The sequence below is a fragment of the Euprymna scolopes genome, chromosome 36 (assembly GCF_053919585.1).
Source record: "Euprymna scolopes isolate OS-2025 chromosome 36, ASM5391958v1, whole genome shotgun sequence".
Classification (NCBI taxonomy): domain Eukaryota; kingdom Metazoa; phylum Mollusca; class Cephalopoda; order Sepiida; family Sepiolidae; genus Euprymna; species Euprymna scolopes.
In genome coordinates, this window is record NC_136517.1 from 57,257,694 (window position 1) to 57,276,067 (window position 18,374).

Consider the following 18,374-nt stretch of genomic DNA (forward strand, 5'->3'; position numbering starts at 1 on the left):
TCATTTGCAAAAGATAGAAAAAGAATCATAACATATTTATTTTCAAAATAGGAATGTCCAAAAGTAAGGGACAAAATTGAGAAAACCAATGTAAACAGTATGCTATTATAATTCTTTTTCTATCCTTTTCAAATGATTCAAATTTTAGTATGTTATTATGGATAACAACTACCAGTTGTCAAAATTTCAGTTTTTCACAGCTGTTATTTCTAACAAATATTAGGTTTCAAAATTTTGTCCCTTAGTTTTGGACGCTTGTGTGTGTGTGTGTGTGTGTGTGTGTGTGTGTGTGTGTGTGTGTGTGTGTGTGTGTGTGTGTGTGTGTGTAAAATAAAAATACAGTCAGTTTTTCCTTCGCACTTTTATGAACAATAGTATTTTTACTACATACAAGCTTTATGAAACTGTTTGGTCAGCCAAATAAGGCACACACTGATCTGTTTTGTTAAAACTATTTCTTTTTAACTGAAATTAACATTTAATCTGATTCATAAACCTTGTTTTGATTACTAATATCCTAGAGGGAGTTAAGATTAGCCCTCTTCCAGTCCCAAGCCTTTTTGCCAGTCAAATCGCTGCAATATTTTTATAACAAAATTTTTTATTATTTTTTGTATTAATTTGGACTATTATTCTCATCTTGCCCCCCCCCACACACACACACAACGTTTTGGATGATGTAACCTCTGGCCACACTGGATGTTATTTGTGAATAGTGAAAACTGTTTGGTTTATTTGCTTTCCCAATGAACACAGCCGTTAGAAATTTAAAACGCAAATATTTACACCACTTGTCAATCATACTTGAAGCATTTTCATTGGCTTGAATACTTGATTATTTTATGTTTATCTGTTACTAGCAGGGAAACCCAACATTGCTGGGGATTCAATGATAATCAACAAATGTTTCACACTCCCATATTTTTTGTCATTGAATGCTCGTTTTTCAATCAAATCAATTTTTTTACCTGACTCATCACAATGCACAGAGAGGAATCTTCACATGCCTAGTTCACAATACTAAGTAGTCTACATTGCACAATAGAGAACATACTTGATTTTATAAATTTTTGCCTGATTTAAAGTTTAAAATGCAAAAGTCAAGTATCATGGTTCAATTGGGTTCTAAACAGAAACATTCATTTCGAACGCACCACCATCATATCAAAGAACCCACTGTTGATTTTATATGCCTGACCTCACTGCTTGTGTGGTAATAAAACTTCTCAAAAATGCACCTGTGATATTAGGCTTTGTAAGGTGTTAACATTGGTCAAAATCGCCTGTTCCTTCTTTCACCAAATTATTTCCATTATCAGCCATAGATATTTATCGAAGACATTCCGATATATAAACTAAAAAGTACCTAAACATAAAGTGCCTTTGTGTGAAATTTAATAAACATCGACCCAGCCGTTTGAGACCATAGGGAACAAACTCACAGCCACTGGTTTCTTTTATATAATAGTAGATTCGATTGTGTATATCATTTATGCAGGTTTCATCTTACTTGCAATATTTCATCCTGTTAAAATTCTACTGTACAATATGTGTAAGCTCACAGAAATTGGATAATTTAAAAACTTTTAAGTTTAGATTTAAAAATTTGGTACTAATTTTCTTTACGTGACTTTTTATTTTTATTTTTTTTTTGTCAAATAAATTACAGATTTTAAAATATTCAAAATCTATAAAAATGAAAATAAACATGCAAAATTGTCACAAACAATTATCATCAAAAAATTTGATTAGACACACACACACAAAAAGTAAACTGAAGTTTCTACATGTTACATTATAAATAAAATTGAAATCCATGCGTCTTGATATATAATTTTTTTTTTTTTTTTTTTACAAACATACATAATGAATAAAGACATTATATATATATATATATATATATATAAAGATAGAGAGAGAGACATTATATTAAGAGCGAGATATATATATAACTCAATATGCTCCCTTCTTGGGTTGGTGTTTTTTGGCAAGTAAAAGCTATGGCCAACTGTAACTATGCTCTTTGTAAAAATTGAGCTTTTGGCATTTGACAATGTTTACCATTTTTTTTAATGGCCGAGCGATTAGAAATGCTATTATCTAAATGATCAGGTTTCAATTCCAGCTTAAGGCAGTTGCTTGTCTAATCGCATTGAAGAGTTGTGAAGCAAGACAAGTTACCTGTAGATGTAGATGTGAGGAAAAAAAAAAAAAAAAGATTGAAATAAGGATGGAGACCAATAGAATGATATTGAAAACATTCTGTAATAACTTCAGATGATTATATCAACTTTATTTTAGAAAAAAATTTAATATTTCTTTTTTTTCCAAATTTAATAAGGATATGCCTGAGATAAAACATATCAAGCAAAAATGAAAAAAAAAAAAGTACATTTACACTCAAAGCAAAGCTTACTACATACACACACACACACTGAAATATAAAAGAAATTGAAAATAGTATTTAACGATAAAGTGCAAAAGTGGCTGAAGCAAGCAAAAAGAAAATTTAAAAACATAGGAACTGAACAAGTTCGTGCAGCAATCAAAAAAAAAAAAAAAAAAAAAAATTGAGTTAAAAATTAAGGAAAGCGGAAGGTGAAGAACCAAGTGAAAAAAAAAGACAATAGAAAGTGAGAAATGGTGGTAGTGATAGTAGTAGTAGCAGCAACAACAGAAGCAGAAAAGAAAATAAGCGAATGAAAATCCAACAAAAACCAAGAATAATATTGCAAAAATATATAAACCACAAATATAGGAGGAGGAGGAACAACTAGCCGTTCTAATGGTGTGCAGCAGCGACAGCAACGCCGGCACCAGTCTGTACTTACGTTGGCCTATAGGTTTCAGACGATTCTGAGCTAATAGGTGGCAAATCTGTGACTCGTGATGATTGTGATGTGCTTGCTGATTTTGCATGACCTTTCGGCCTTGCTGATGGGGGTTCTGAAGATGTATTGGAAGTAGAATTTGGTATATGGCTGTAAGAGAAAATGCACAGGTTGACAGAGACAGGATATTAAGTGGGGGCAGAGAGAGATAAAGACGGCGTGACGACACACGGCGCCAAGAAGAGTCCAACCAGTTCACACAATCAAAAAATAGGTGTCCGACTGCAACTCCCTTTTGCCTCCAATTGTCGATTGGGTTTTAACCAATGAAACCATTTGTCAATGATTTATCTTTCAATTGTCAAATACTGAATATTTTATATCTGACAACAAACTTCATCTCCTCATAGCTAGAGAGTCTTATCACTATCAAGTTATTTCTGATATTTATCCAATAAGAAAACGTTAGATGCCAAATCCTTGTTATGTGAAACCAAACTTTTGTTGTTGCGGTGATAAAGCAGGTGCTCTATTTTCTCATAGAATTATAGATGTACCTACCCTACACACACTTTATGCCACTATAATTTTAACTAGTAGCATAAATAACTATATGATACTTTTTACGAAATGTACCATATTTAGATTCTATAATTTGTACTTCTACAAAATCACCATTCACCCATACATAGAGCATTGTTGCCACATCTGGGCTGATGCATCTACCACTAGACAAAGTCCTGAGAAAAAAAAAAAAAAAAAAATTTCCAACCAAATACATCTGGCACTATCAATCAAACTGCAACCTCTGTCCCATTACTGGAATGCTGCATCTATGTGCATGTTTTATACATATTTTAATGGAATGTGCTCCGACAAACTCCTAGCACTTGTGCCTTCTCAACGTAAAATAATTGACTAACCCAACAAGCAGCAAAATCCCACCTGTTCACTGTAGAAAGCCCTAGATGCTGGAAAGCCTTTTAGTTTCTTACTTAGAACTACTAAACTTTGGAATTCCCTTCCAGTCTCTTGCTTCCCTGACTGTATTGACATACAGAAGTTTAAATATATGAACAGACATCTCGCTACTCAATTCCCTACAGTGTCCCTGTAAATGTGGTCCTAAACAATAAACCTTTACAGGCAAAGAAGAGTTTTAAAAAAATATTCAAATGAACTACATAAAATGATGTTATATTATACAACTGACCATGATACAAAGTTGAAACTTCAATTTGGTAACTTTATAACTGGTGTCAAATTGAACAACTAACCAGATGCAAGGCAACTGTAACCAGGGTCACAAGTCAAAGTGAAGAAATCTTATTACAAAGAGTTTTTATAGATTGAAATACATGTAGGTTGCCATGATCAATATTTAGTAATTGTCACAAAAGATAGCAAGGTCTTCCTGTCTATAGAACACATTGCTATGGAAGTGCTTCCCTGTCATATTCAAAGCCAATGTCAACAAATTTCTATTTCAAACTGTTCCCACGAGTACTCAAAATATTTACTGTTATATTCATGGAAAGTGCTTGACTGAGCTTCAACTTTTGTCTCTCTCCCAACTTCTGCAAAACATTCACAACAAACACTTGTCTACCTACAACCGCTGTCAACAATTTCTATCTATTTCTAAAATTAAAGACCAATTTTCATGTTATTTCCTAGAAGTGCCCATCTGTGGAACTCAATACTGTGGGTTTGCTTTCCATCATTGTTTTCAAATCCAATGTAAACAAGTTGTTGTTGAGTCGTCCTCTTAAATAATTAAATTCTATCCAATCTCCATTACCCAATCATCACAGAGTTATCTTACCTACCTCCTGGCACTCGTTAACCCTTATCCTCAAGTGGCATCTGGCCTTGATAAATGGTGATGATAAAAGAAAAATTAAAAAGAACAAAGATGACTTAGAAGGACAATGTAGAGTTTGTTTGTCACAGGGCAGGAGATGGCAGAATAAGTAGTACTGAAGGCGATACAGGTTTTCTCTCTCATGGGAAACAGCATAGGATATAATAGAAATACACATTTTATTAGAAGACTTTCTTCTTATTTTTTTTTTGTTGCTTTTAATATTTTTCTTATGGAAATAACTCCAGACAAGGCATGAAGCCACTTGATGTAAGGCGCTAACCAACAATAAGTGTTAAATGGATAGATTCAGACCAAAAAAAACGGCAATTCAGCTCTCTTTAATGTTAATCCAGTCACACACACTGAAGAGGATCGTCATGAAGATTACGATCAACAAAGTATTGCCATTTACCAAGATGTGTCAAGACCAGATACAGCAAGAGGTGGTACCAAAGTCATAATCTTCACTTAAACTAAGGAAAACAAAATCAGAAGTGCACACTGAAATTGTTCAAATTCAGAGCTTAAAAACCTTGAATTAAATAATCTCATTTTAAACAGTATATGGAACAAAAAATATAAAATATCTTTATTTTTTTTGTAAATATCAATGGAATATTAGTTTAACAGACTTCTAAAAACAAGGACACAGACATATCATTAAAGCTGAATCAAGATGTTTCAGTTGATTAATTCGACAATATTAATTTAGTGGAAAATCTTTTTACTACTCTGTTGCCATACTAATCCACCATTCCATAATCGGATATTCCATTTTGTCTGCAATTTTTATTTTAAGTCCCTCATGTATATATATATATATATATATATATATATATATATTTTAATTATTATAGTAAAAAAATAATTATATATATATATATATATATATATATATATATATCACATAAAATGTAGTTTTATCTATGAGTTATTCCAGTGAATCACTGACATGAAACACCGACAAACTTCATAATAGTGCTCAGTAATATATAGAGCTATATATTTGATATAAATTTTTATTTAAACAAATATCTTTTTGCCACACATTTGCAGACATGTTTCAGTTCTAACTGGAAATCAGCTGAACTTAGGTCAGGCCAATTTCTTATGAAGTCAGAGATGAAAACCTATATATTATATATATATTTAGAGGCACTAAAATTGTTAGATTTAAACTAACATGATAAATCCAAAAAATATTACAACTATTCTACTTTTCATAGTATTGAGCAACTCTGAATTATAACTACACACTTTACCAAATTTATTACTATCAAATATATATTATATATACTAGCAAGGATATCAGGCGTTGCCCAGGTCAAAAGTAAAACTTCTCTTTACCTCTCTCTATCCTCAACCGTCTTTTTCTTCTCCATCCAGCCCATTTCTCTCTAGTTAAACACCTTTATATAATAGATTCCTTGAATAAGGAGTCAGCATTTTCTTCTTAAATTTTTAATTAATAACACTGCCAAAACTGCCCTTGATGAATCCTGGCCCAGGAGACCCCCAGAGAATGAATAATCTTTTTTTCTAAATTTTAAATATTATTCATCCAGGTCCACACTGATCAAGGATATATCAACTTTGTGGATGTTTGTTTTTTTTTTTTTGTTTTTTTTACTGTTAGCTGAACATATAAACACATACAATTGCCCTTTATACAATAGATGGTGTGGATGATATTCGTTTACAATTTTTAACTGCTAGTTTTGTGCATATTTAATTTTTTTTTTAATTTTTTACTGCCATTGCTCGTCTTATCTTCATGAATACCCTGATTTTATTTCCACCCCTTTTTTATTTTTTGTAGAATAATCGATTGTGAACAAATCTTGAATCTTCATATTTGTGGAAGAGAAGTACTTTTTTAATCCAGGCTAGGATAAATAAGATACTAGACTTCCTCAGCAGGAGGATGGTAGAAATGATCAAAGGAATTTTAAGGTTTGGGATTCAACTAAGAGGCAAATAGCAGAAAGAAAAACTCATGATCGATAATCTGATGTCATCAAAACAGCATTGTTAGCAGTGAAGGTGATGCAATGCAACCTTACTTATTCACTGAGGGCCTCAGACTGAACGCTGATGATTTTATGAACATTCTGAACAAGATAATGCTGGATCGATCAGCAAGTGAGCCTTATGTGTGGCAGCCATTACTGGCCTGAAGACACAGGCTTGGCTGTCAGAGAACTTTGTCAATCACACCACACCTGATTCCAGCTCATCTGACTGCAACCCCGTTCAACTTCATATAGATTCTGAAATGAAATACCAACAAATCCAGCTGCAAAGTGAAAGACAAGTTAATGACTATGATTACTAGTATTTTGAAGATCAAAGTCAGGAGATCTGTTGCCAGTCCCTAAGTTGTCATCAGAGCCAAAGTTGATCCGTCAAGTGAAATCGACAAAAGAGGACAAGCTGACAAAAATTTAATATTTTACTGAAATGAAAGACTTACATCACAGCCATTGCCAATGTTGCTGGTAAAATGGTTGGATAATACTGCAGTTTCAAAAGTATCTAACTCAACTCAATCCTCTATTCGTATAAGAGCCTAATACATCCTGAGATATAGTACTGTTGCCACATCTCTGGAAGAGCATTTAAGATTACCTACCCCTGCCTTGATAGGGTTCAAAACCAATTTCAAAATCTAGTGGATGAAGCATCTTCTCCAACCTACTTCCTCTTTATTACAAAAGAGTCTATCCCTGCTCTATCATTAGTTTCATGGCAGGTGCTCAACTGACCTATCTATTATCTGCCCTCCACATTCGAAGTAGACACTTGTCTAGCTACAATTAGCTGACAAGCTTTGAGGAAGAGCAAAGGATGCACACTTCCTTCTGATGAGCTTTGAAGAGGGAAAAGGAGATACACCTCTTTTTGGCAAGCTTTGAGGAAGGAAAAGGACATCTCTTTCTGACAAGTTTTGATGAGGGAAAAGGATATCACCTCTTTCTGACAAGCTTTAACAAAGAGGAAAGATATTGCTTTTTTTAGACCAGCTTTGAAAAAGGAGGAGGATATAAGCCTCTTTCTGGTGAGCTTTGATGAAGGGAAAGGATATATGCCTTTTTTTGACCAGCTTCGAGAGGAGAAGAAAAGATATGCTTCTTTTTGACCAGCTTTGAGGAAGGGGGAAGGATATACACCTTTTTCTGACAAGCTTTGAGAGGGGGATATAGATCTCTCTGAAGGGAGGGATATACATCTTTCTGAAGAGCCTTGAGGAAGGGGGAGGATATACACCTCTTTCTGACCAGCTTCGAGAGGAGGAGGAGGAGGAGGAGGATATAAACTGTGACAGACTATGGCAGTTATACCATAATCACAATAATTGTAGAATCACAAGGAACATTTCTTGTTGGAATAGGAATCTTGGAAAGAACATTCTTTTGAAAAAGAGAGCACAGGCAATGACAAAGAAGACTTTATTTTTTAACTTTTCATCAGTTTTTTTTTTGTTGTTTTTTTTTTTTCATAGTAAGAGAAGAAAAAACTTGGATGCAAAGAGACAGTCAAGTTGAGACTTGCTATCAGAGTATAAAAAGAAGATTCCAGGAATTTTTGAGAAGTTAGAGAAGGAAAAAGATAGAAAGTCAGGCATCTCTGTGAAGCAAGGCAAATTATTCATACTGCAAGTTAGTAAATAGTATTTTTCTGCAGATGAGGATTTGCGCAGTTACAGACTGGCATCACATTTATTAAAATGAGTTTTTTTTTGTAAACAAATTACATTTGCAGTTTAAAAGATTGATAAAATAAAAAAATCATGGTCCTCTTATATGTAAAGTAAAAAAAACAAACTTACTAAACTTATATAAATTTGAAATGTATCCACAATTTAAATATAATATAAATTTAAATAGTATTATTACCTTATATAGCCTTTATAAGCATTTTTCTAATTGATTCATATTTGCCTCTTTTTAGCTTATAACCTTGATTTGATGTATAATATTTGATGTTGATTTACGGTTTCGATTTGATATCTTATCAAGGTGCTGAGGAGATTTTATTCAAATAAAAAATATTTATCATCTCAGAAATGATAGTACACTGGTTAAGTTTTTTGTGCCTAAATAAAAAAATTTTTTTTCATAAATAATTTTACCAGTTGCTATATATATATATATATATATATATATATATATGAAAGTTGATAGATTAAAATTGTATGATTGCGATTTTAATGTCAGTTTCAAAGCAAAGAAACGCTAACTTGTTTCTATAATTTACACATACTGAACAAATTCAGGCAATAAACAAAAAAATCTCCCAATTAGGTTTCAACTTTTATTGAAAATATTGGTTGTTAGACACCATATGTAAGAGTTTATTTTTTATGTATTGACTTTTAAGTGTCTATCGAATAAGAGCTTTCGATGTGAAAACAAATTTTTCTGAACATTCAAATCTAAGTTTACTATAATTTATATTTTCCCACTTCAACATTGTGTTTTACATATTCACATATTAAGCACTGTTCAAATAAATACTGACAATTGATACAAAAGTTATATCTCCTTATAAAATTTTATGTGGAGATATAAAATAAAAGTTCAAAATTCAACCTAATTAAAAAATCAAAAATACAGATAAATACATCATATGTAAACTTCATGGAACAAAAATGTCATTCTAAAAATTACATAAATTGATCAAATATTGTTTTCTTTAACTAAGAAAATCAAATTTTATGACAAAGCAAGATGGTTGCGTCTTGATCAGCCATATTTAATAAAGGGAGATAACTGAATGTGACCTATAGAGATATAAAAATCATTTTTGTAATAGCTACAATATACTATTAATCACTAAAAATAGTAAAAAAATTATTTCTGTATAAAATAAAACTACTTGATCAATTTACATATTTTTTTAAAAGTATATTTTTGTTCCATGAATGTACATTATAAAGATCTTTTTGTATTTTTGTCCATTTTCTTTTTTTAATTAGGTTGACTTCTGGATAAGATGCTAGAAAACGTCATATAAATATTCATATAATAGGACAATAATTCTTAAGGTTTCACATTTTAACAAAATAACTAATTTTTTGAGAAATGTTTCAGTTTTCATTACAGATGGACACCATAAGTTCATTATAATATGATATGAATTAGCTTTTTTAAATAATTATGTTTCCCATAGATTTAATACAATGTTAGTATGTAATCAATGTCATTAATGCATAAGAGGTAACAACCATTTTTTTAATGCATAGTTTGAGATTGGATTAAAATATTTGATTGTTCAGCGAGTCTCACTAGCCCCAAAACCAAAATGAAGCAAGCAAATCTGTAAGTAAGCAAAATGTGAAGAAGCCAATTTATTATCAAGTGAAGACAAACTAAAGTGTTTTTTTCTACTCAGACAATATCAGCAACGAGACACTACTTTTGCTTACATTATAATGGTAAAAATTTACAAGATTTTAGATGGGGATGAGCAAAGTAAAATTAATTTGTTTTATAAAAAAAAAAAAAAAAAAAAAAAAAAAACAAATGAATACACTAGACTGAATCTACCAAAATCAGAGAACTAACTAATCTTAATGAAAATTTCAATATTTATTAACTTATAAATGAATGTTAATATGAAGTTTTTAATGAAGAAAAAAAAAAAAAAAAAACTTTTTAGAGTCATTTGCACTACTTTAGAGCCTCCTCTCCCCACTTCATTTCCAGGACAAAATACATCTTATTAAAGTAGTAGGCAATCTTCTATCTTGGGAAATAATGACATGCACTTGGTGTTTCAGCGGATTGTGTTTGGGCATCTTCAACCGTGGCCCTGGAGCCTTATTTGGGCACAGGAAGGAGGATGTTGAGCTAACTTTATATAAAGAGAAATATTAACATAAATATTTATTTAATATTAACGTTTATCAATTAGAAAAAATTAAGTATGTGTATATGTTTATGTATAGAATTCACTCCTAAACTAATGAACAAATAATTATTAACTTTCGAAAACAGCTACTTGGGCATAAAAGGTCCAAATGTGGGCTATATTTATTACTAAGTAAAAAGGGGTAAGAATCTTTTATGAATATACAGATCTCTTCAATTTTGTGAAATTTTATTAACAGTTAAAATATTAACTAATTAACACTCCCCAAATTTCACTCTCTTTGGTGAATTTTTTTTCTTAAGCACAATATGAGAACAACCTCCAATTTAAAAATCCAATTATCAGATTTGCATTAAACTGATCTATATTTACTAGACACCAATCAAGCAAGGTTTCTTGAATTTCAAATTCTTCGGGACTCTTGCAGCCTTAAATCTTTAGACATTTTATAGAATTAAATCAGGTAATTGATTTTGATCAAAATTTAAGGACATGCGGCTTAGAGTAGATAAATGTGGTGCAAAATTCTTCTGTCAGTGGAATTAATTTTACCCATCCTGTGACAGGTATTCTACCAGTACTAGTTCAATATTAAATATTGAGTATTTCAATAAGATTGGATAGTTCTGATTTTTAGAGGACTTTTTTTTTTTCTGAAACAGGCATATTTAAATTACTTTCATTTTTGGTTACTTATTCATAGATCACCAAATTCTCTTAAAAGATTAATCATAAGATTAATTATTTAACAGAACTTTACAGAACGTGTATTATAATTATTTAACAGAACGTGTATTAATTATTTAACAGAATATGTATTAATTATTTAACAGAATATGTATTATAATGGGCCTTCAAATAAATGCATATCGGGTAAAAACATGATTACGTACTTATGTGTGATATCAAAATTAGTAAAAAAAATTCCCCCAAAGCATACAAAAAAATGATCCAGTAGAAGATGTGCTAAATTTAATAATCTTACAAAAAAATCATAGTAGAAAAATAATTAGGAGTAAAAATAAAATTTATCGAAAGTTTTACTGTAATTGTTAATATAAAAACTTATGATTTTGACAAAATAATTGTAACCCATCATTTCAAAATAAAAAAATTACAGACCAGTAATACGTTTTTTCTGTTTTTTTTTTTTGTAAAAATAATTCTAGCAAATCTTCTACTCTATCAGGTTTCATAATTTTTTGAACTTTTATAATTTCAACATGACATGTAAGTACGTAATCAGGTTTTTACCTAAAATGGGTTTTTTGAAATAAACACAGAAGACTACTGCAATTTTTTTTTAAAATTATGGTTTGCATTTATCTTTTTTATAAATAGATTAAAACTTATTTTCAATTAAATATTTATATTTAAAATGTTTAAAAGGAAATACTTAAGATTAGGTTTGTTCTCAGTAATAAAACGGCATATTTCTATTTTTGTGAAATTCCTTATTGAAAAAAAAAAAGTTGGCCCATTAAAATTGAAAAATTAACTTTACATAAACATTTTCACAATACATGCATATAGTAACTAAAATAAGTTTGTTTCAATCAAATTCTAAATATAACAGATTTTAAATTGCAAATTGGAGACCCTTCGCCTTCTTTATTGATTTTCTGGGATTATTTTATCCTGTGAGATAATAATGGTTTATGTGAAAGAGTAAAATTTTGGGTCTTTAATTTTTTTATATAAATTTTTCTTCATTTAATAATTAATTTTCAGGTGCATTATGAATCATTACGCAGTGTAAAGTTCAAATTTAGTTACTTTTTTTATACATTTCAGTTTTATTTTAAGAAAAAAAAAAAAAAAAGTGTTTTTGCAGAATAGGAATCGAAACAAATGCATTTCAGGTGAAATCATACTATATGTTGAAATTATTTTAAATTCCAAAGTTTATGAAAAATGATCCAGTAGAAAAATAATTAAAAGTAGAAATAAAACTTATCAAATTATAGACTTTTATTGTTTGTTTTACTGTGAAACCGTTCTTTGCAACCAATTCTGTATAACAAACTGGCTCATCTCCCTTGATTTCCATTAAAATTTGCCATTTAAAAATACATAATATTGACTGGTAATATGTATGATTTGGGGGAGGGGGGTTAAAAACTAGATCTAGTAGATGTGCTAGATCATTTATAATTTTTGGAATTTATACCAATTTTGACCGGACACGTAAATATGAAATAGCATTTTTAGCTAAAATGCATTTGTTTTGAATCCAACTATTCTGCAGAAGCACAAAAGAAACTTTCTAAATATAATAATCTATAGAATTAAGACTAAATTGTGTGTAGACCATCATGAATTACTTACTCCATCTAGCGAGATCACTTGCTTTCATAGAAAGACTCAAGAGCAGATAACTCAAACCTTACCTTCGATAATCTTGACCATTAGTTGTCCTACTTTTATCTATACTGGCTTTATTATCTCCAGGCCCGAAGGTACTCCTTCGAGTAAGTGAAGAACCACCTACAACATTGTTCTTTGGGGTTGTAGAAGAAGGTCCACTAGGTTTCTTTGGTACAGATACTCTGGCAGGACTTGCACTGATCTGAAAAATCAAAGAAAGACGTTTCATAAGTTTTTCTTTAAGGACATATCTTGCAACCAAATTAACAATCTCATTCAAAATTTATTAAAAAATAAATTAAAAAGCAATAAATATAAAGGAAAGATAGTTTGCTTGAAACATTGTTAGTAAACAAATATGTAATCTGATGGTTTTGTGTGTGCGTGTGTGTATATATAAGGCTGTAACAAATGTAGAATACTCAGTGATGTGATGTATGAACAAAAAGGTCTTGTGGATTTTATAAATCTACACATATCTATTTTTCAAACAATCACATATATAAATCAGTAGATATGGACTTGTAGTTCAGTATATCTGGGATGATAATATCTTAGATGTTTCAAAAATAATGTCAGTTTTTCAGAAAGAACCCCCCCCTCACAAAAGGAAAAATGTTCTGACTTTTGTTAGCCACTTGAATACCTCAGTTTATTAGAAATCTCATGCATATATGTTCATTTCCCTATTATTTAGATTCTGACAACACAAATACTTTTTTTTTTATTTACTATTATTTTAAAATAAGATTGTTTGAAAAAATTTATGAAACCACAGTTAATAATAATAAAAAAAAAAAAAATGGTCCTCTCGTGACAATGACCGATTCTACGCATGCGTCAGATGACATCGTGACCTGATTTACTTTAAATAGTTGAAAAACCGAACAAATTTCATGTACGTTCGCGTTAGCTCAGTTGCTTAAGGCCTTGGTTCATTATCTAAACGTTTTGGGTTCGAATCGTGGTGTGAGATTTTTTTTTTTTTTCGATTTTTTTAAATTTAAATATTGAACCAGTGTTTCGTTTTTCTGTTTTTTTTTTACTTCACTTATTAGCGACACCCAAAAACACCCGGGTACCCACCGATTTTTTAAATTTTAATATCGAAATAGGCTTATTGAAGCCATTTTTCACGTGTTCGTTTTTCTGTTTTCATCGTTCATTTGCCTTACGTTAGTTTTTTTTTTGTATTTTTTTTTTCTCCCGCTTAAGTGTTAACGTTTTCCTTTTTTTACTTTGCTTATAACAAACAAACCTACGTCGTAATGCTCGACGACTTCCAGCCGTGCACCTGTTAATTTCGTTCTTAAATAAATTCAAACGTTTCACTAACTCATTCTGGCTGGCCAATTTTATTTTCAAACTTCGCCTCAGGGCTTCGGGTTCAATCCTAATTGTTCTTTTTTATTTAACACCACACACACCTACAAACACCCGGGCAAGTCTATATATATAAAAGCTAGTCTATATATATAAAAGGCAAAATGTGTGTGACCATTTCGTGCACACGCTCCCGGGGTCATTACTATCGCTTAAAACTTTATATAGGTCCTATATCATAATATCTAGGATTTGAGAACGCGGGTCATCTCTAGATTTATTTACGTCGACTTTTATGAGATTCGCGCTATTTCGCTTTGTCCCCTGTTTGTCCTGCTTTTTAGTATAAATACAGTGAAATTAAATTAAAACGTTGTGTTCTCGGCTTTCGCGCTGCCTTCCCATCTGGAGGAAGTGAAAATTAAAAATAACGATCCCGCGATGACCTCATTTAGCGTCTTCCTGTCAATCAAACCTCTTTTACTTAACTTAACACGCTAATCAATTATTCTCACTCGTGGTCGAGACAGTTAAGTAGTTGGCTTTGGTTTCCACCTCCGCGTCAAGGCTTCCGGGTTCAATCCCTCTTCCCGATCAAAACTATTTTTTTTTTTCTTTTACACCTTTAAACACCCGGGCAACATTTTTTTTTTTATTACTTCGCTTATTCTTTAGTTTACCCCTCCCCCGTACACAGGTTTATTTATGCCATTTTTTTTTCCGTTTTTTTTTTTTTTTTTTTTTTTTTTTTTACATCGTCTTTTTTATAATATTTAAGCAGGGTTATTAATTATTACCCCCCCCCCCATACACACACACCTACAAACACCCGGGCAACACCGGGTACCCCCCCGCTAGTGTATATATATATATATATATATATATATATAAAAGCGAAAATGTGTGTATGTATGCATGTTCGCTTTTTGTGTATGTCCGCAAAAGGATTTTTTTTTCGGTGGCTTCTCGAGGCCCGTCTATTTAATTTGCCTGACCTTGAAATGTTAAATATTCAACATTTTGGGATTGCCGCATATTGCTTTCGTTTTTCGGTATAAAAAAGTGAAACTCGATTCGAATCCCTGGCCCACGGCCAATGGTCTCTAGAAAGCGATGTAACGTTTGGTCAATGTCGGCTTACCGTCGTCATATCAGACGACTGCTTTCATTTCGAGACAAGACACTCCCCTAATAAACAGGGGAGCTGGTTTTCCTCAAAGTTAGGTAAAAAAAAAAAACAAACAAACCGGGTTATTGACCTCATTAAAAACTGTCCCGCAGAAAATGTTAACTGCTGAATAGCTATCGCTTATGTCGTCGTCGTAATGCTCACACAAAATGTTAACTCTACGACTTCCACTTGACGTCATTAAGTGCGGCCACCTGTCAATTCTCTTCTTACTTAAATAAATTCAAACATCTTTCAGTAACCCATTCTGGCTGGCCGAGCGGTTAACGTGTCATGTTTGTTTTTCACATTTTATTTTCCAACTTCGCCTCAGGGCTTTGGGTTCAATCCTACCAACTTAACAAAACTTTTTATCCCCTCCCCTCCAGTTCTTTTTTGATTTAAGAGCGCACACACCTCGTAACACCCGGGCAACGCCGGGTACCCCCGCTAGTTCAAAAAATAAAGGCAAATATACAAATAGATGGACAAAATAATAACCATGGAATTTCTATTTGCTAGTTCAATATAAATAGTAAAAAAATAATCTACGAGATTAGATCTTCTGGACTAGTGTATATATGTACAAATACATATACACAGGGCTACCTGGTGATGCTCATGGCAAATGTTTAACATTTCTATTAAAGCTCACTCCCCCCATTCCTATTGCCCAATTCCCTCTTTCTCTTTCCGCTAGCCCATTCCTCTCTAGTCGGATACACACAACTCTCCTTTATATAATAGACTAGTGAGGGGTACCCGCCAATGCCCGGGTGTTTGGAGGTGAGTGTGAAAAAAAAAAGTAAGTATGAGGATTGAACCCGAACCCTTGAGGCAAAATTGTAAATTAAAGTGTAAAAAAAAAAACAAAAAAAAAACGTGCGATGTTAACCATTGCCCCACCGCGAACTGCTAACGGAAACACGTTTGAATTTATTTAATTATTTGGATTTAGCAGGTGCCCGTTTTAAGGAGTTAATGAGGTCAAGTTTGACTGCGGGATTTCATTTACTGCTGAACGCCCCCCCCCCCAAGATGTTATAGGAAAAAGACTACCTCACATGCAGCGAGCGACAAATGTTGAATATTTATCTTCCCGAAATCGAGCAAATTAAATAGACAGGTGAGCTTCGTTGTTAACTGTGAGATATTACTATTTATATGTGATATAAAAAGTTTTAAAAAGTTGTGAAGTGAGTGACCGCTTCTCTGAAAAAAGCCTTTTGTAGACACACAGAAAAAGCGAACACACATACATTTTCGCTTTTATATTTATAGATTTCTCGAGAAAAGAGTTAACATTTTTTCAAAATAGTACATAATAATACTAAAAAACTGTTCTGTTACAGATATGTACATCATACAGATGTTTCTTTATTTTGTTTTTTTAATATAGGGAGAATTCTAGACAAGCACTAAAATTCTATTCATTGTAAAGAAATCTACTAACCTTAGGAGACTCTAAAGGCATGTTCCCACCAGAAGGTGTTTTCATCCGAGAACTCAATGTGCTTTCCTTTGTAGTATTTGTATCAATGGTGTTTTGCCTCCTTGGCGCATGTGAGGTTGAGGACTGGGATTGTGAAGAAGAAGTAGCACTACCTGGGCCTGCAGGACCTGAGCACACACAGAGAAAAAAATAAAGAAAAACATTTTGAGACAATAAATAATTGTAATACAGTAGAATTTACAAAATAATAGAAAATAATATTTTATTTTAATAAATCACCAGTTATTCTCAGACTTTTCATTTAGACAATTTATTCATAGAAGACTTAGTATTCGTTTTTTTATGCTGTTGGTAGATTTAACTAGGGAAAAAAAGTCTTCTATTAAGAAGTTCTCTTAACAAGGTAAGTGTCAAAAAAAATAAATAAATAAAAAATTTAATAAAATAGTTATGTAACACTATAACATATTTTTGAGATGAAGATTATTCATATTATTTGGATTTATCGGACTATTGGACTTATGTGACTTTCATAATGTTTTCGTCAACGTAATCTGCTCTAACCACTGCACCAAGTGTCCTTGTGGACCCATGGTGCAGTGGTTAGTGTACTTGGAAAAATCAATTGTAAAAGTGATATTCTCCTGAAGGTTGAAGGTTCAATTCTCAGTGTGAGCAACCGAAAAATATGATTGCGAATTATTTAGGATCTCTATCCAGTCATGGCTGATGAAACAAGAGCATGGCTACTCTTGTGAAGTAAATAAAGCGTTCTGTTCAAAATTCAGTCCAAATTCCCGAGTTCGACAAGATAAACCTGAAGAAAGTCGGAGGTTACATCAGCTGAAACGTTGTGAAAATCACACTTAAGATGAGAACAGTAGTTTGATGAATCCAAATAATGATTATGTAAGAGTACTTGGTATTCTAAATTTTCAAACTAAACTTACAAAATAATCTATTTAAAGATGAAGACCAAATTTCTCTCTTCAAAATTTGAACTAATCATACAACACACATCAATCCAAACTATACATACATTGTTAACAACATCCGATTTATACCTTTTCTTTCTCTACAAGGGGCTGACCTCTCAGGTTAATACCACCAACAAAATGAAGAGGAAAAGCAAACACTAAGTCTTCTTTTATGACAAAGTTATTTAAACAACAAAAATCTTAGAGAAAAAAAATGATTTTAACCGTTTAATTGTAATGGAGTGCGAACGTGTGCATGCAAAAGGACATTACTGCAAGGAAAAAAACATAAGCGAGCACAATAGAGAAGATGATCATGTGAAAGATGTCACAGCTGTAATTAGAAGTCACGCATGGCGGGAGAATGAGGAAGTAAATGTTATTGTTGCACGAAAAAGCGAGTTTGAGTTATTCTTTATCTTGGTCTCTTTTGTAACGTAGGCTGCTACGTGTTGACTATGTATAACGTTACATAATAAAAAATTACGAAAACAATATTCTATTTTCTAAATTT

At 31.8% G+C, this 18,374-nt stretch overlaps 1 protein-coding gene across 45 annotated transcripts in view; it reads right to left on the reverse strand.

Moving 5' to 3' along the window:
* The window catches only part of LOC145260523 (MAP/microtubule affinity-regulating kinase 3-like), a 416,290-nt gene that overhangs the window by 63,315 nt on the left and 334,601 nt on the right, over positions 1–18,374 (reverse strand). For 28 of the 45 annotated variants that reach the window (XR_013864311.1, XR_013864310.1, XM_080118694.1 and 25 more), the window contains 3 exons: positions 16,884–17,050; positions 12,963–13,141; positions 2,832–2,981 (listed from right to left, as the gene is read on the reverse strand). Coding sequence is in view for 43 of the 45 variants with exons in the window: in XM_080118694.1 (XP_079974820.1) it covers positions 2,832–2,981; positions 12,963–13,141; positions 16,884–17,050 (496 nt within the window). In the remaining 2 variants the exon portion in view is untranslated. The remainder of the gene's footprint in view (positions 1–2,831; positions 2,982–12,962; positions 13,142–16,883; positions 17,051–18,374) is intronic. The other 17 variants (XM_080118715.1, XM_080118713.1, XM_080118712.1 and 14 more) reach the window with 1 other exon arrangement.